The sequence below is a fragment of the Zootoca vivipara genome, chromosome 1 (genome assembly GCF_965207765.1).
Source record: "Zootoca vivipara chromosome 1, rZooViv2.hap1.1, whole genome shotgun sequence".
Classification (NCBI taxonomy): domain Eukaryota; kingdom Metazoa; phylum Chordata; class Lepidosauria; order Squamata; family Lacertidae; genus Zootoca; species Zootoca vivipara.
The window spans coordinates 66,841,412-66,861,062 of record NC_142582.1 but is presented as its reverse complement, the minus strand read 5'-3'; the positions used below and the strand labels follow the sequence as shown (position 1 = coordinate 66,861,062).

At 42.2% G+C, this 19,651-nt stretch overlaps 1 protein-coding gene across 8 annotated transcripts in view; it reads left to right on the top strand.

Annotated features, from left to right (window-relative positions):
* The first annotated feature begins 5,222 nt into the window (after window positions 1-5,222).
* The window catches only part of SCUBE2 (signal peptide, CUB domain and EGF like domain containing 2), a 57,303-nt gene continuing 42,874 nt past the window's right edge, over window positions 5,223-19,651 (top strand). For 6 of the 8 annotated variants that reach the window (XM_088667209.1, XM_088667216.1, XM_060275759.2 and 3 more), the window contains exons 1-3: window positions 5,260-5,439; window positions 12,228-12,350; window positions 18,625-18,750. In XM_088667209.1, coding sequence (XP_088523335.1) covers window positions 5,298-5,439; window positions 12,228-12,350; window positions 18,625-18,750 — 391 coding nt within the window. In that variant the 5' untranslated portion in view covers window positions 5,260-5,297. Of the gene's footprint in view, window positions 6,007-12,227; window positions 12,351-18,624; window positions 18,751-19,651 lie in introns of all 8 variants that reach the window. The other 2 variants (XM_035119439.3, XM_035119476.3) reach the window with 2 other exon arrangements.

The following is a 19,651-nucleotide window of genomic DNA, read 5'->3' as shown; positions in this document are numbered from 1 at the left end:
GCACAATAGAATAAATCTACTGTGAAATCTATGTGGACCATTGAAGATTTATGCATGAAGGGGGTCAGCCCTCTACAGTACTATGTTCATGGAAATACATGTCGGATCATAAACTGCAAAATATATGCACATCACACTGATTTACTATAAAGTTCATTGCTGCAGATTCCCTGCACTTTTTAATGCCATTATATCCAAGGGAAGAATGTTGGTACAAAGGTACTGTGTTGTCAGTTTATGACCTCAGGGAAAAGTTTGATTAAAATAGCTAGTCAAAACTGATTAGCCTGTTTTGTTTTTTAACATTGGGTGCTTTAACTATAATGGTACAAACCTCTGGGTTTGCCCCGCATCTGAGATAGCACCACATAATTAGGCATCTCTTAAGATATAATGGAAACATGAAAATACCATACAGAGAAAAGCTTTCAAACATGGAAGAAACAAAGCACAGACATAAGGGAGATTATTAAAGTTGTATTTCACAAAACACCCAATAGGTTTGTTGAAATGGTTCAGTGTATAAATCCTTACCTGTGGGAAAAGGGAAATAGTATGATACATTCTCCATGAGAATAATAATATGAAACTGGGAGGGCCTTATGAACACAAACTAAAAAGCTTTGAAGCAAAATGTTACAAAATTAAAAGGCAGTGTATGACACTGGCAAGATGCCAAAATAAATCCTCCCTATATATTTAATACATCTGTGATTGTAAACTACTTGGTAAAGATATAATGTCCTGTATAAGGACATGAAAACATGTTTTCCTCTTCCACTCAAAAATCCAAAGAGCAGCTACAAAGTCACTTTGTTTTTAGTTTGGTAAGAAGGGAGAAAAATCACTTAAGTATATAATTGGCATATTGCTGCATTTACTGCCAGACGCTCTGGCACTGGTTTAAAAGGTACCGTACATCACATACAAAACATTTCCCCCCCAATTGCTTCTAAAAAGAAACCTTGAATTGTTTCAAATTAATGAAGCCTGATACTTGAGTAAGAAAGAAGTACAGTATGTGTAATTTGTGGCTACCATTAGGAAAGCACGCAAAGGACTCAAGAGAAAGTTTAGCAAGTCACTTAGCAAAATGTGTATGAATCTCTACAAAACAGCCTTGCTATTTCCCCCCAGAACAAAACAAAAGGGAAGGTGAGAGTTGCTTTCCTTCAGTAGAGATTGGAAAGTCAGAGGGGAAAGAAGAAAAGGGGGAAAAGGAATGGCAAATAATATTGCCATCAATAGCTTGATGCTATGAAGTTAGGAGTGCCAAAAAGCACTCGGATTTCAGCAGGCTTAGGTCTCATCTGCACCATACAGTACATTTAAAGCAGTATAAAACCATTTTAAATAGTCATCCCCTCAAGAATACAGGGAATTGTAGTTTATTATGGATGCTATGAGTTGTTAGGAGAACCCTGTTCACCTCACAGAGCTGCAGTTCTCAGGGTGGTTTAATAATCAATTCCTCTTCCTAGGAAACTCTGGGAAATGTAGCTTCGTGAGAATAAAATGGGGAACTATATGTCATATTTCTCACATAAAATGTTTTTTTTTAAAAAAAGATTTTTATTGATTTTCAAACAAGACAGACACAAACAAAACATATAATATAACACTGTCCCTTCTTTTTCCCTCCACACACCGGTCCACTTCTGCCACCAGTGGGACCCGTGCGCTTTAAGAATCAAAGGGGTCCAATTATGAATTGAGTTCTGCTTCCCCCCTCCCTCCTCCCCCCATATCCCCCCCCCTGCCACTGAGAGAACAGGGAGGAAGGAGTTATGGGGATTTGCATCCCCCAACTCTTTCATAATCATACTTGCAAACCTACAACACATAGAAAAAAAAAAGAGACAAAAAAAAACAAAAGAAAAATTGGGAAAAGTTAAAACTTCCCAGTTCTTATTATTTTAACATCTTAATTGCGACTCCCTCGGTAGTCTTCCTCATGGTTTTCCTAACATGTTCTAATTACTTGTGGCGAATTTTCCAACTCAGTTTCAAATCTTAATCTTATAATATTAACTCAATCCTCCTCCTTTTTCATGTTGCCCTCCCACAGGTCCCCTCCTGCCACAAGAGGAACCTGCAGGGCACAGCACTTCCAAGGTTCCATTTCCTCCTCACCCATCTGGGCACCCCCTGCCACTGAGTGCCTCAGAGTAGGGAGAGGGGGTAGGCAGCTTTCTGCCTAAAACATCTCACTTAACTTACAAACATTTACAGTAACTTAAAAGTTCTTTCCCAAACCGTTCTTAAACTCCCTTAAGGAAACATAACTTTTTCCCCCTTTCTTTTTTACATTCCATCTCCTCTCCCTAAGTCTTTTCCCCCCAATTGGTTCAGCATTTCCATTGTCAAGCCAAGATTTCGAAAACCGTCTTTCAGAAACCAAAACAATACATTTTAACTAGAATTTTTACCCCACACCCATTCTTTCCCAAATCCATCTCCAGACCTTTGCCCCCCCCCTGCCCCTGTCCTTCCCATCCCTCAAAAACACCACTCCACATTTTAACCCCTCCAGGATCTTCAATTCCTATAATCTTTAAGTCCCTTTGTCTCTCATCTTCTTGTTCTGCTTGTATTTCTTCCTTTTGGAAACCATATTTTGCTTCATCCCAAACAAATTTGTCATAGTCCAAGTCCTCTTCAGTACTTTCATCCAATTGTTTCTCCTCACACACAGTCTCAAAATCTGCAGTCTCCAAATTTAAGTTATCCTCTAAGTCCTGGACTTGGACTTCAATCTCGACTGGTGATAAGTTGGGATGTTGCCGTTCCTTGTAAAAGTCTTCCCATGACAGCAAGTACTTCAGCACAGTCTCCTGGAAGGCTCGAGAAAGCTTTGTTTTCATACTTCTCGTAACCGCAGATAAACAGGGGGTAGGGAACAATGGGTACTGGAAAATTCCTTTCTCAGACGATCGACTCCATTTTGACTGTTCTTTTCCTTAGTTCTTAACTCAGTCCCAAATCCATTCTTACTTCCAATTTAAATAGTTCTATCACGTTTTCAAACAATTTTTACTGTTCACAGCAATGCAATTAATCCACCCGGTCTTTTGACAGTTTGACAGCTTTTGACAGCTGTCAAAGCGCTCTTCCCCTTAATGCCGCTGTACCTCAAGGGGTGCCGGACTCGGGGGCTGAGATGGTTCCAAACAAGTCTTTTTTCCCTCTCGGGTCCACAATTTCAAATTCTTTCGTTGTTCGGCTTGGGTTTTTTTTTCCCAAACGCCTCCCAGTTTTCCATTAGGAAGAGACCGACTCCCGTTTCTTTAAAGTCTCTCCTATTTTCCGATCGGCAAATTTAGAGTCCAGATCAAAGTTCCACTTACTTCTTTAGAAATCTTTAATTCAAATCGGAAGAATCCGCCGCTTGCCGGGTCAGGACTCGGAGCTTCGCTTCCCGGAGGTAAGATGTGGCCCAAAATGGCTCCCGCGGTTCAACCCCGCCGGCTCATGATCGCTCTATTGAGCTCTCGGGCGGCGGGGGATCCGCCAAACGGAGCAGCCGCTGGGCGCCTGAGTCATCGGAACTCTCGATCCGATGCTTTTACGGGGAGTCCGCTCGCTCTGCGGACTTCCCCCCCCTCCGAGAAGCCAGGGACTTCGGCACGCGAAGTCCCTGCGTCCTTCTCACCGCCGCGACGAACCGGAAGTCCCCATATTTCTCACATAAAATGTGTCTGTGATTATATCTTGAAGGAAGAGGTTGCTTCACACAGATGTCTGGAAGTTCTAAACATAAGGGACGGGGGGGGGGAGTGTCATTTGAGGAAACCGGAAACCAGATGAATGAGTGGCATTTCAGCTGAGGAGTGAAAGTCACAGGCAGGGATGTACCTGGCCAGTGTAGGGATTTAGGGAGGGTGTCATGAGATCAGTGCAGTGAGAGAGATGAATGATTTTGGCAACGGAGTGTTGTATGGATGTGAGGGGACCAAGCTGAGACAGCAAACCAAAGAGAAGATTTCAGTAGCCCAAGCAAGAGGGGGCCAGCCCATGAAGCAAAGTTCTTGCTGAGGGGACAGTGACAAGACAATGTTGTGCATGACTTGGCTACTCAGTATAGGGGACAAAGGAGAGAGAAGAGTCTAAGGCTATGTGCCTGTTCAACAGGATGGATAACAATTCAATGCGTAAGCAAAACAAGCTAGGAGAGGAGGGCTGGGGAGGAAAGAGAAGTTCATGTTGGATCTATTGAACTTGAAATGATGGTGCATGCAAGTAGAGATATCAGAGGGCAGTTGGAGATGTGGGATTGAAATGAAGATAAGTTGGCAGAGGGGAGAAGGGAGTGTCATCTGTGGCTAGATGGTACTGAAAGCTATGGGATTTGATGAGATCAACCAAGTTTAGCATGTAGATTGAAAAGGAGCAGAGGGGCAAGAGCAGATCCTTGAGGACCCCTAACAGAAAGAGGGAAAGCAGAGGGTTTCTACCTATGGAAACACTTGAAAGAATGATTACGGTAGGTAGGTATGAGAAGAATCAGGAAAGTACATAATGCAGACAATTCTTAGTGCATAAAGGCAGTAAAGCAGAAGAAAGTGATCAGCTGCCTCAAAGGCAGTGGGAACAGCAAGAAAAATGACAACAGAGAACATTTTAAGAGTTCGCATTGGGGCATTGTGAGGGAAATTTCAGTAAAATGCAGAGGGCAGAAAGCAGACTGCCTTGGATTCCAGCCTAAAGGAAGCAGCAATGTATTGGGCAAAGAGGGGAAGAAACAGGACAGGCCTCTGAGCAGACAGAAGCAAGGTGCTGCCGTCCAGATGTTGTGGAGTACAACTCCCTTTTTCTCCGGCTGCAGTGGCGTGATTCCCCGCCTCCCGCCTTTTGCATGCCATTCACGTCGTAGGATAATATCCGACACCTGCCTTTTGAACGGATTTTAAAGTTCAGCCAGCAGCTCAAAGTGGGCCTGCATTGTGAGCCAGGCATGCACAAGGAGGGGTGTGTGTGTCGTTTTGCTCAGGTGTCCCGATACAAATATATTAAGTATCTGGCCACCTTTCCCCCACAGTCCGTCCGTAGGCCCTTTCGGGTTTAAGAGCGGGAAAGAGCAGAGGCAGCGGGTTCTGTAGTCCCACACCCGGCGCGTGCGCTCTGCCTCTCCTTCGCACGTGAGGGCAGGCCGAAGCTCTGGGCGGGCCAGGCGCCTGCAAACGCCTCCCCTTGTGGACGCGCGCAGGGCTGGGCCCCAGGGGGCGGCAGCCGCACGAGCAACGGCGGTGGCGGTGGCGGCAGCAGCAGCAGCAGCAACGATTGGCGCCGGCAGCTCGATGGGGTCCGGGCGCTGCTGCTGCTGCTCTGTGGCGAAGGCGCTGCTGCTCTTCCTGCTGCTGCTGCTGCCGCCGCCGCCGCCGCCGCTGTTCGACGCGCCCCCCCAAGGACAGGTCCGCGCAGCCGGGCTCCTCTTCCCCGGTTAGTGGGCACAGCAGGGTGCCATTCCTCCCCGCTCCTCCCAGGTTGAAGGCGCCCGACGGGGTTGGCGCGGGTTTGGCGGTTTGGGTTTTGTGTGTATGTTTGCAGGGCAGGGTTCCAAAAGGCTTTTGGGCTGCTGTGGGCAAAGCTGAGGGGAAGGGATGTTTCCCAAGGGGCGCGCGCCCCTTCTGCGAATGCGAAGGACTCGACGCCGCGTCGGGAGTTTAAATTTTTTTAAGCTTGTCGACCCGCGCACGCACAGGCTTCGCGGGATAGTTGGGAAAGCCCAAGCTAATCTCTGCATACGATGGGCATTATCGTTGGCCGCGCTCCACCACACAAACAACACGAGTTGTTCCGCTGGCTGCAGCTGCTGCTGCTGCTGCTGCTGCTGCTGCAAGAGCCTGTGCCGTGTTTACAGTACACAGTCATTTGTAGTCTAGTTCCATGGATTTCAGTGTCTCTAAGTTCCAGTAATTCAGGAGATTAGACCTGTCAGTTTGCTGCTGCTGTTGCCACAAAATGCCGTGGCACGTTGGAGAAGCGATGGTGGTGGTATGAGCTTTTGTAAGTACAGTAGTAGGCTGATAGCTCTGATAAATGGGCTGCGTTCTGCCCAAAAAATTAAGCTCTTGGAGAGCAAGACAATAGGTCTTTTGCTTATATGCAGGTATAAAAGCTTACACATATTGTAACTTTCCTTACGTTGTAGAGAAGGGCTTGTCCCATCTACCAGTTTTTTTAAAAAACCAATTGACTAAAATTAGTACGAAAAGCTAAGGCTGCAGCCCATAGTATACAGTACATGGTTACCGGAAAGAGCCCCAATTGAATGCAGGGGGGGAGGGGGGCTTACTTTTGAGTAGACATATATGGACTGTAGTGTTAATAGTACAGTGCACCCAAAGGTTTTCAGCTGCAGTACTTTGTAGAATTGAGTTCTCAGTGTGTGTTGCATAATGCATAAAATACGCTTGGTGTACAAATAGATGTGATAACTTCTAACTGGGAAAAATTATTGGCTTACATTGATTTGTAACGTGGGCTATGATATACAATTTTTGGCTATGGGAGAAATAGTGTTTGTTTTAATGTTTTCACCCTACTAGAAAGTAAGTACAGTATTGCTAAAACATATACCAAACCACTGAAAAAATGTAAAGATGTTGATATAGAATAATCAAATTTGATTAAATATTAAGTTTATTTTTTACACTGTTGCCACTACTGTACTTAAAGCCTGTTGTATTTTATTGAGTTTTTTTTTTAAAAAAATTACTTTGAGTAAACACATTTCACAGGAAAAAAGCAGGTAGAATAACTAGATTTACATTTGTTGCACTTTGATGAGGTATTTCATGCATTTTTTTGCAGTTGTTGCTTTTTAAGTAGACTTACATGGAAATATGATAGTTTATCTTGCAGATTTAAATGAAATTTGCAGTACATATATCTTTTTCTGTGGTGATCATGGCCCATGATAGATACACTTAATGATGTAAGTTGAAATAAAAAGTATTCTAGGGTATTGGTGCATGTTTTTTTTGTACTTTATTTGCAGAGTAGTACAGTATACTGATCCTGAACACACTCACTTGAAAACACGTTTGTGGATTTAAAGGAAAAATACTTCCAAGTAAATCTTGTTGACTTAAATACTAAGTCAGTGTTTTGAGAATTGGAATGCCAGTCATTGGAAGTTATGATGTGAATGTTTGGCAGTTTGATATAAAATTGTTTTGCAGTTGGTGCATATGCTACATAAGCAGACCATATTGTTTCCTGATAGTATTTCTGCTTCGTTTTCTTGCCTATCGATTTTATATAGATCCTTTTTTTTCCTGTTTTGCTGCTGCTGCTGCTGCTGCTAAGACGTTGGGACTCTTTGTCAGTGACAGTTCTAGGGCAAATTCGCCTGATCAAATTGTCATGATGCAAACTGAGTTTAATTCAGTGTGTGACGAGAACTTACCATGAAGGGGTCCCATTAATTTTCAGTTTGCAACTAAGTGCATCCTTTGGGACACCAGCATCAATTATTTATTTTTTTAGCGACTGAGTGACTGAATACTTGCAATTTTCTAGCTACATCTAAGAGGATAGTTCTATTTGTTAATTTGGTTACCCTTTTTCTGTTCTTGCCTTCTAAACCTTCTCTTTTACAACAGTGATTTTAATTCTCCAACCCCCTTTTCGGTGACATTTATCTGCCCCCTGGAGTGTTCCTTTTTCCTGCTACTTACTGCTTTGGCTGGGCCATAACTACTCTGTTTTCCCTACTTGTGACAATTGAGATCTATTTTAGCTTTCTGAGGGACTCTTTAGTGTGTGTGACATCAGATTATAATTGCACAATCATACAAGTATACAGTGCACTCATTGGCATGAAAATAGGAATATGTGTACCTTGAAATATAGTGCATTCTCAGCATGCTTGCAAGAACAATGCTAATGAAGAACCTCCTAGGGCATTACCGGACTTGTTCTGTACAGAGCAAAAAGAGAGAGCTTGCCATTTATTTAAAAGAAGAGCAACTGTTTTACCTATTTATTTTATTAAATAGCCATTCGATAGAAATTCCCCCAGTGATATACAGTATATTCAAACAGGCTTCCTCAACCTTGGCCCTCCAGATGTTTTGAGACTACAATTCCCATCATCCTTGACCATTGGTCCTGCGAGCTAGGGATCATGGGAGTTGTAGGCCAAAAACATCTGGAGGGCCGAGGTTGAGGAAGCCTGTATTAAAGGAAAATACTGTGGGAGGAATTCAACATAGCACCATGGCACTGGCAAATGTGCATCAGCGTAAGCATTTCAGATTGCCAGATGGCGTGATCCCTCCTCTTGTGCCCTCACATGCTGTTCTGGGGGTTGTCTTAACCCCCTTAGTCAATTGAGGGGTGCATGTGAAGAAGAGGGGAGAAGCCCATTATCACCAGTGGTAGCCCTTGTTCACACTTTTGCTAATGAAACTCATTAGCTGAATACGACCCTATATATTAAACTACAGCTAAAGCAAATATAAAAACATCAGTAGTGCTAAAATTAATTATGAAAGGTTGGGACAAAAGATCTTTGTTTAGTACTGAAAACAAAACAAAGAAGTAGCCAGGCAGCCCTCTCTTGAGAGATCATTCTATGTGCAACCACTGTGAAGGCCCTCTGCCTGGTAGCCAACTTCTTCAATCTTAACACAATAATAAATGTCTCCTAATAAGTAATTTTTTTTAACAAAAAGCAAATATTGCAAAATTTGGTGCCTTGCTAGGTATGTGTTATTTCTGTTTGGTACACTTTTTTTCCTTCCTGAAGTTTTCATGCAACCCAGAAATTTTCAGCATCCTATACACACACATTTCCATCCTTTCTCCAAGAGTTGTGCTTCTTCATAGCTTTCCTGCTCTGAAATTCCTGCCTGGATCATTTAGCTGTGAACATCCTTTGTGAGTTGTTTTTGGAAAGGTGACTGCTGACTATGTGCTTGAGTGATGCTTCTTACCAGCTAATTTTGGAACAGTTTTAAAAAACACACACCATTGAATAAGCATCTGTTTAATGGAAAGTAAAAGTTTAATGTTTCTGTGGCCCTGACGTGCCTAAATGTTCATTTCTATAAAACGCTATTTGTTAGTATTTCTTTCCAATCACATTTTATGACAGTGATGTCACAGAAATAAAGTCGTATTTCTTCAGTAACTGGTCAGTATACTGCAGCTGAAATGTATTTACTTTTCAAGGCTTTCCCCCCTGGGAAATCAGTACAGTACTACTATCTCTGTGGGGAACTGCACTAGCTCACAAGCTATGAAAATATGGTAGCTAGCTTGAAAAACCTGCATGCGTTGACTGCCTGAATATAGCCAGCTGGTAATGGATCTACTATGAAACCACTGCTAGGTGTGGGGGGCTAAAGTTTTTTCTATGCACCTGCTTTCATCTCATGCATATCAGTAAGTACCGTAAATGTGCATAGACATTCAGGGTTACATTCAGGAAACTTCAGCTACCGGGTACCTACCATTTCTGGCCTAGCTCTTCCAGCTGGGTGAGGTCCACAAAGTTGCCATTTTGCTAACTAGGGGCACAGTCTAGCAAGCTAAATTTATGAACAACAAAATGTTAAATGATGTTCAACATAAGTAAGTGTAAAGTGATAATGCACACTGGGGCAACAAATCATAACCTCATGTACACAATGATTGGGTTTTAACTGTCTGACTAAACAGTGAAAAGTTATTGACATCATGCTGAGTAGCTAACTGAAAATTGCAGTAGTGCGCAGCAGTGGTGAAAAGGCAAGTTCATGCTAGGTATTACTAGGAAAGGGACAGAAAATAAAACTGCTAGTACTGTATGGTAACATATCTGTTGGTGCCACATTTGGAACACCGCAGAACGGACTAGAGCTGGAAAACGTGCAGACATGGGCTTCCCAAATGGGAATGTGATAGAGTCGCTTATCTATGAAGAAAGGCAAGAGCATTTGAAGCTTGTTTGTCTGGGGTGGGCGGTGGGGAGAAGACAACTGAGGAGGACACGATGGAGGTTTAGTAATCCAAGCTGCTTCTGTTCATTTTGCTCTGACACAGAACAGCCAAGACATAAAAGGGCCTTGCAGTGGGAGTAGAAGGAGTTCACTGTGCTTCAACTGAGTGCTGATTTTTTCCTGGAATTGTAGAGGCAAGTCGGCACTTCGCTAGTGGGTGGCTTGGATAGGGCTGCTGCCAGTGCCATACAAAGAAAGGCATGCTGGGTTGATTTGGCCCTTAAAAAATTGCCATCTGTCCTGGCCCAGAGATTCTTGAAGTTTGCTACCCTGGCAGGGTGATACTACTGGTGATAGTTGGGAGCATTGATACCACTTCCTGTAATGTAGCCTGGAGTTGCATCCCTCCTGTCCAAGAGAATGATAACATTTGTCATAGAACACTTGTCATAGAAGGTCATGATCCTTGGTTCCATCCCTAAACATTGATTGCGAGTTGTGATTACTTTGATTTCCCATTCATTTTCTCCCAGCATGGGATAGCAGTGTGGTGGAACCTTCACTGGCACATCTTCTAAGAGAGGCACAGTCTCTTTACTAAAGTTGTTCACAAGCCCCAGCTGCAACTCTGGAGTGTAGCAGATATCAGTGAAGACCCTGACCTTCTCATCTGTCTAGTAATTGGTCTGAACTTAAAGCCTCTAGGACACCATCTACTATAAGTTTTGGGACACCAGCGATTGCGTGTCCTGTGAGTCCTTATATGTACAGTACGGGACAGTTTCTGAAACAGTTGAGTTGGGAGAGGACGCTTGCTAGGTACAATTAAGAGGTACTGCTGTACATTAAAAGTGAGGACTTCTAGAAAAGTACCAGCTAGAGACTTGTGAGCAATTTCATTTCCCAGCTACTTTTACCTTACGTCTCTGTAGCTTAGTCAGCATCTCAAGTGGGACAGCCAAACAAACAGTAGTTAAATAAGGCTGTTGGGTTCTGATGTAATGCCAACCCATGGTTAAAGCAAGCCACAATTTGTCAGCCAACAAACCATGGCTTGCAGCCAGAAAGTAAACCATGGTTACTAATGGTTGGTCCACACTTTGTCTAAACAAACCATGGCTTAGTATTACATGTGAATTCTGCCATAGAGTGGTTATTTTGCATCCCAAAGTGTGTCTTTGCTAGTGCTAAATATTCCTGGCTGTGGTTGGCCCTGATCTCATTAAGACAGAGGAAAGGATTCGTGCATAAGTACCTTCAATCTGTTCTAGTATGATAAAAAGTTTTGTAAAGGTAACTGAGTTGTGGATTCTAAAGATCCATATTGGTTAAAATTTATTTTTTCCCCTGTTGGGTTGGCACCCTTAACCCTTCTGGATCCCTACCAATCCAAATGGAAAGGCACACTGTACGAAAAGCTAAGAGATTTGGGATTCTCCCCACAGGCCTTGATAGCTACAGGCTACGAGAAAGCAAGAGCAATAATCCGCCAACGAGTTTGGGATGTGGAACTGCAATGCCATGTGAGCAAGATGAATAAACATCCAGCCATAAAAGATAATGGGAGAGGATTTTCCCCAGCAAAGTATTTGTCAAAATTACAAATACCTAAATACAGACGGGCATTTACCCTTGTTAGATTTAATGTACTGCCATCTACTTTACTGCAGGGAAGATTCGCAGGTAAACCATATGTGGAACGAGTCTGCCCCTGCGGTATGTCGGAGGTAGAAACTGCCTCCCAAGTTATATTGCGCTGCTGTTTCTACAGTGACATACGCCGGGTTTTCATTTCTCCTGTTATGCAAAATTTCTCAAATGAATCCAAATCCCAATGCCTAAAATTCCTTGTAGAAGATAAGGACCCTGAGATTATGATAAAGTAGCCAAATTTTGTGCGACTGCCATAAAACTCAGGGAACAAGTGGTGTCACCACAATGATCAAGGCCCCCAATAGCAATTTTAGGCTATAGTTTAGCGACCCAGTTCTAATTTACATATTCTAAATGCTGTAATATATACACGTGTACCGTCCCTGGCGTGTAAATTTTAATGCTACATCATTGAGTTTTATAATTTTTGATTATGTGAGCTGGTCTGTGACTGTAAATAAAATTGATATGAGGTAACTGAGTCATTTGTATATTCTGCTTTGTATTTAGCAGTTCTATATGAGAGGAAGATGTACTGTAATAAGCAGAACCATCTTAAAATCATAAGGTCAAATTTTGTCTATGAACTTCTGAGTGGGACACACCACTGCATGTTTTTTTACTGTGTTGCATTTCTTTTCACAGATGTGGACGAATGTACCCAAGGGATTGATGATTGCCACCCAGATGCAATTTGTCAAAATACTCCAAAGTTGTACAAGTGTACATGTAAACCAGGTTACAGTGGAGAAGGAAAGACGTGTGAAGGTATGTATGTGCTCTGTAGTTTTACACTAAGTATGCTTAGTCACACACACACACCCTTACTAGCTAAAGCTGAATAAACAATGCTGAAGAAGCAAATATATGTATGTTTGTACTTTAAGTTGCTGACTACTTAAACTTTTAACTTTTAACAGTTTAAACTTTTTCACATTGAGTACAGGAAGCACTGTCAACACCAGTCGGACATCTGTGTAACGCAAATTGGTACATGATTATAATAACAACCAAATACAGGTAAATCAGTTCAAAACATAATCCAATGAATAGCATAGTTGGATTAGATGAACAATGCAACACTTAAAATAACCATAAAACAATATGTTAAAATATACAAATTAATAACAAATGTAATACCATACTAATACAATAGCAAGCAGCCTCTGCATGGTAATTTTATACCAAATTGTACAAAAACTAACAAATTTTCATAGACTAAAATGAATTATATTCTCACAGTTCCTAGCAGCTTGATCATATAGTATAAAATGCATTGCGATTAATAAAGCCATACTATAATGTGCATAATAATTTATAGAGACTAAAAATTAAAGTGCATATATTTCAGAGCAGCTTGATCATATAAAGTTTATATAAAACATACCCCCTTCTTCAGTCCTCACAGGAAACTACTTTTATTTCAGTGATAAGTGGCTTTGATCACCTCCTTCACTGTGGCCTCTCACCCCAGATTCCCATTAAATCCATCCAATAGCCTTATACATAGAGATGTTTTCTTAAGGATTTGTTCAGGTTACTTTAAAAAGATAATATTCTTGTTCAAGCCTTGAGGGAATTGGGTAAGTTTAGCCTAGAAAAGAGGAGACTGAGAGAAGATACGATAGCCATCTTCAAATATCTAAACTGGGCTGTCACATGGAAGATGGAGCAAGCTTGTTTTCTCCTGCTCCAGAGGGTAGGATTCGAGCCAATGGATTTAGGTTAAAAGAAAGGAGATTCTGCCTCAATATTTGGAAGAACTTTCTGACAGAGCTGCTCAACAGTGGAATGGACTTCATTGGGAGATAGTGGACTCTCTTTCCTTGGCGGTTTTTAAACAGAGGCTGGATATCTATCTGTCATGGATGCTTTAGTTGAGCATCCTGCATTGCAGAGGGTTGGACTACATGACCCTTGGGATGCCTTTCAACTCTACAATTCTAAGTGATTAATGGTGATTTAAATCAGACAGGAAATAATAATAATAATAATAATAATAATAATAATAATAATAATATAATAATAATTTATTATTTGTCTCCCCAGCCACTCTGGGCGGCTTCCAGCAAAGATTAAAATACCATAAAATGTCATAGATTAAAAACTTCCCTAAACAGGGCTGCCTTCAGATGTTTTCTAAATGGCAGGTAGTTGTTTATCTCTTTGACCTCTGATGGGAGGGCATTCCACAGGGCGGACGCCACTACCAAGAAGGCCCTCTGCCTGGTTCCCTGTAGCTTTGCTTCTCGCAACGAGGGAACCACCAGAAGGCCCTCGGTGCTGGACCTCAGTGTCCGGGCAGAACGATTGGGGTGGAGACGCTCCTTCAGGTATACTGGACCGAGGCCATTTAGGGCTTTAAAAGTCAGCACCAACACTTTGAATTGTGCTCGGAAACGTACTGGGAGTCAATGTGGGTGTTATATGGTCTCGGCGGCCGCTCCCAGTCACCAGTCTAGCTGCCGCATTCTGGATTAGTTATAGTTTCCGGGTCACCTTCAAAGGTAGCCCCACGTAGAGCGCATTGCAGTAATCCAAGCGGGAGATAACTAGAGCATCCAATAAGGTTGGTTAGGCAAATAGAGTTAATGGTTAATAAGTAAATTGAGTCAAGAGCTCATTCAGGTTCCTTAAATATAAAGGAGGTGAATAAGGATTAATTGGTTAGTTCATTCAGAAGTTCATTAAATGAAGAGCAAAGAATAAATCCAATATGGGTTTATGGGAAAGGGCGTGAGCCAAAAAATTGGCATACGGTAATCAAAAGTTCAAAGGACCCAGGTGGCGCTGTGGGTTAAACCACAGAGTCTAGGACTTGCTGATCAGAAGGTTGGTGGTTCGAATCCTTGCAATGGGGTGAACTCCCGTTGCTTGGTCCCAGCTCCTGCCCACCTAGCTGTTCGAAAGCACATCCAAATGCAAGTAGATAAATAGGGACCGCTCTGGCGGGAAGGTAAACGGCGTTTCCGTGTGCTGCTCTGGTTTGTCAGAAGCAGCTTTGTCATGCTGGCCACATGACCCGGAAGCTGTCTGCGGACAAACGCTGGCTCTCTCGGCCTATAGAGCGAGATGAGCGCCGCAACCCCAGAGTCGGACACGACTGGACCTGATGGTCAGGGGCCCCTTTACCTTTACCTTTTAATCAAAAGTTCATACAAGTTCATTAACTGCCTGAGGGTGGTTCTATATTTTTGTTTAGAGTTTTTAAAGAGTTGATCATTTCATAGAAGAAATCCACTTCTAACCATATAAGAAATCCACTGTATTCAGATTACACACATACACATATGTTCATATAAACATGATTAAAGTGAGTCAGGCCTAGAATATTTGAATCTGATGGTTTCACTTTTATCTTGCCTGTGCATGTTTTGCATGGAAAATTGCTTTGAGAAGAATTTGGTTTCTAAATTTTAGACTTATCCTGAGATTTCTACAAGATCTGACTTGGGTTAAAAGGGGGGGGAGGCAGGTGATTGCTACAGCAGAAGCCTTTTACTGTATAACTTATTTTTCTCCCTCTGTGCACCATATAATGGAGTGTCCCAGCTGGATATGTAAAACTCTTTAAAAAAATTAGAGCAGCACATAACAAGGTTAATGCATTATGTTACTGTTGAGAAATTGTCAATACTCTGTTGAACTTGCTTTATTTGAAAGGCAAATATGATCTGGGCCATTCCGTGAAAAATGAGCCTGATTAGAAAAAAATTATTTTTAAAATATACTTATTTTACTTATAGTTTCATTAACTAAACATATTAAAGTTCAATATTCCAAAGGAAAAAAGAATTTGAAATTATTTTTTTCATGAGAAATCTGAGCTTGAAGTTTCAGTATCATTTTTCTGATTGTGTAGCTTAATTTTGTTCATTTAGGTTGGCATTATTTTTTAAAGATAAACAAAAATTGTGGTTGTCATTGTTGGTATATTATTAAAGTGAAGAACTTTTTCTACACATTGGACTTGAAAATTTTTAAATAGGTAAGTTATTTCTATTTTATTTTTATTATTGAATGGGATGCTGTTTCAGTGTCCCACCCGTGACAGCAAAAGGTACAAAAGTTTATTTTGTGATAAAACTAATTTATAGGTTATGTTTGTTTTATTGTGGGAGTATGTATTAGAGTATAACACACCTATCAGTAATAAAAATGCAGTTAATTAATGTAAACACCATGAAATTTTAATAATTCTTTTTCTGTCCCACCCGTGACAGTTTTCAACTTGTTTTACTGTTGTAGCTTGAGTTAGTGATTTCAGCAAGTGATTTCAGCTCTCTGCAGACAGGAGACAGATTCCTCATGTAACAATTCTTTATTCTGGCAAACAAGACTGAGGGACTGAGGAGAGGGGAACTAGCTAGAAAGGGATACATTTTGGAGGGAACAATCTCAAGCAATCACAAAGCTGCCTTTTGGTGGAAACCAATAAGACTAAGGAGCCAAATGCAGCTGCTTGAATGAATCAATAGTAGCTGTTCCTTCTGGAACATAAAGGCAGTTACCGTTACTTTACCCTAGTACGAATACATACAGTAATACAGATAATATAACCTTTGAATCAATACACAAAATGGGAAAGACTACATCTGCAGAACGTATGAGAAAGCTGCGTGAAAAACTAAAACAAGATAAAAACAAATGTGAAAGCTTCAAAGAAAAGGAGAGGGTCAGAGATAAGAAGAGGCGAGAAAAGTTGGTAAAGAATTTGTCTGCAAAATCACTTATGGAATACAGACGGAAAGAAACTGAGCGCAAAAGAAAGTACAGACAAAAGATAAAAGAAAAAAATCTAGGCCAATTGGCGACACTACTATTCCAGAGATTGGGTCATTTAAATGCCCACAATCTCTTGGAAAGGCTGTTACCAAAGTTAAAAGAGTGTTGCCATTAAGTCCACGGAAAAGAATAAAGAATAGCCATGTTACGAAAGCTTGTGTATGAGAGTTCACCTCAAGCGCCAAAACCACTACAGTGGTACCTCGGGTTACGAACGCGATCCGTTCCGGGTCGCAGTTCGTAACCCGAAAAGGGCCCAAACCGCCTTTTGCGCATGCGCGCGCGGCAAAATACTTCCCGGTTTGCGAAGTTCACAACCCGAGGTACGACTGTATATGATAAAAGCCCTAAACAGAACACCAAAAGTTCTATTATTTCACAAGATAATATCTCAAAGGTCCATGAGTTTTATAATTCAGATGATATTAGCAGGCAGGCATCAGGATTTAAGGATGTCAAATCTATTAAAGATCCGACAAGTGGAAAAAGAATCAAAATCCAAAAGCGGCATATGAATATGACAGTCCAAGAGGCCTATGCCTTATTTAAGATTGCATAGCTGCCAAGTTATCCCTTTTTTTAAGGGATTTTCCCTTATGCTGAATAGGCTTCCTCGCGAGAAAAGGGAAAACTTGGCAGCTATGAGATTGATAATCCAACAGTTGAAATCAGCAAATCAAAATCAAGAAAATATTTTTTTAATAGATTTTAATTTTAGTACAGTGGAACCTCGGTTTACGAACACAATTGGTTCCAGAAGTCTGTTCATAAACCGAAGTGTTCGTAAACCGAAGTGAACTTTCCCATTGAAAGTAATGGGAAGTTGATTAATCCGTTCTAGACGAGGAAAAACACCCCCTAGAACGGATTAACCGCTTTGCTCCGATGCCTTCGCGGAGGCCGGGGAGCGTTTCCGCGACTGGGCTGCAGCCGCGAAAGCGGTCCCGGCCTCCGCAAAGGCATCGGAGCAAAGCCCCAGCCTCCGGAAGGCATCGGAGCCGGGACTTCGCTCTGATGCCTTTGCGGAGGCCGGGGACCGCTTTCGCGGCTCCCCGGCCTCCGCAAAGGCATCGGAGCGAAGTCCTGGCTCCGATGCTTTCCGGAGGCCGGGGAGCGTTTCCGCGACTGGGCTGTGCAGCCGCGAAAGCAGTCCCCGGAACGCTCCCCGGCCTCCGGAAGGCATCGGAGCCGGGACTTCGCTCCGATGCCTTTGCGGAGGCCGGGGAGCCGCGAAAGCGGTCCCCGGCCTCCGCAAAGGCATCAGAGCGAAGTCCCGGCTCCGATGCCTTTGCGGAGGCCGGGGAGCACTTTCATGACTGCAGCCCAGTCACGGAAACGCTCCCCGGCCTCCGCAAATGCATCGGAGCGAAGCCCAGCCTCCCCGAAGGTATCCGACACTCCGATGCCTTTGGGGAGGTTTGGCCTTTGCTCCGATGTCTTCGGGGAGGCCGGGCCTTCGCTGCGGGCCTCCAGGAGGCATCGGAGCGAAGGCCCGGCCTCCCCGAAGGCATCGGACGCTCAGTAGACCTCCGGTAGACCTCGGTTTACTAACTTCCGGGTTAGGATAGTTCGTAAACCGAAAGTTCGTAAACCGAGGTACCACTGTAAATACAACATTATACTTTGTAGGCTATGGTAGATAGTAAGTATAGTAATAGCAAAAGGTTTTTTGTAATTATTCCATTTTTAACAACCTTAATTGTATGTTAAATCAAGTGTATGCCAGACGCGTCACACCCGTGACATTTCATTGTCCCACCTGTGACAGCATTTTTTCCTTAATTTTGTATCATTAAATTTCTTAACCTGAATTTCTGATTGCATAGTTGTAACCAATAAACATTGATTTAAACAAATATGCTGAGTTTATAATTGATTCACCTCCCAACTCACAGAGTTTTTCCATAAATCAAACTTATCTCAAGCCCCATGTCCTTTTTTTGTCCCACCCGTGACAATACTTTAACATTTAATAAAATTGTCAAAAATATCCATAAAAATAATAAAAAATTAGTAAAATGTTCAGTATCTTATTAAGAACATAGTTCAAATTTTGGTTGTTAATTTTTATGTATATTTACATTCTTACACATGTGTGAATACCAAAAAACATGGTCCAAGTGTCCCACCCGTGACAATGGAATGGCCCATCTAAGATAGCAGTAACTGCTAGCATTTATATAATATAGTCATGTCATGACCTGTCTACAGCAAATAAGCAGGCATCCATCATATTGACTTTTGCTTTATTTCTCAGACATTGATGAATGTGATAATGACTTCAATGGAGGCTGCGTGCATGAATGTTTCAACATTCCAGGCAATTATCGCTGCATGTGTTATGATGGCTTCATGTTGGCTCAGGATGGCCATAATTGTCTTGGTAAGGATTGTGCTGCAATGTGTTTCAGCCTCAGTGCTGAATGCCACCTATATTTTCTTATGAGCATGAAAAAAAAATTAAGGTGGTTGAATAAAAGCAATGTTATCTTAATGAGAAACATCTAAAAGGTGGTTTGGTTATTTGGAGTTTTGCCATCTCTGAAATGAAGGTGCTACTGTTTGAGTGCATACCTAGAAATATGACAGAAAGGAACCAGAAGATCATTGTTTCCAAACCAAAGGCCTAAGCAGTATGCTTCATGCACAGTTGACTCATTATTGCAAAATGGGGAAAGTTTTTGGGTTGTATTCAATGTAATGCTGCTGCTAAGGTTTTGTCAGTGCAAATATTTCTCCTTGCACCACAGAATGTTCTCCCCCTCTCTTCCCCCCCTGGTGGTTCCGCAGGGGTCAGCAAACATTTTCAGCAGGGGGCCAGTCCACTGTCCCTCAGGCCGAACTATATTTTGAAAAAATATATGAATGAATTCCTATGCCCCACAAATAACCTAAAGGTGCATTTTAAATAAAAGGACACATTCTACTCATGTAAAAACATGCTGATTCCCAGACCGTCCGCGGGCCGGATTTAGAAGGTGATTGGGCCGCATCCAGCCCCCCGGGCCTTAGTTTGGGGACACCCTGCTCTAACCCTCTGGAAGAGCTTTTTGGGGACAGCACTGGGTGTGCAAAGCAGGACGGACATCACTCACACTAGTGCTAATCCTTGCTCTAGTGGCAAAAGTTAGTTGAATATTGCCCTGGAAAAGTATAATGGTCTCATTTCTCTCCCCCACAATTCTGTACTTTTAAGAGTATGGCTCCTGGGTTCTTGTACACAAAGGGTTGCAGAAAGATTTAAATGCACTGAAAGGTCATAGCCATTGTGCCTCCCACCCTGT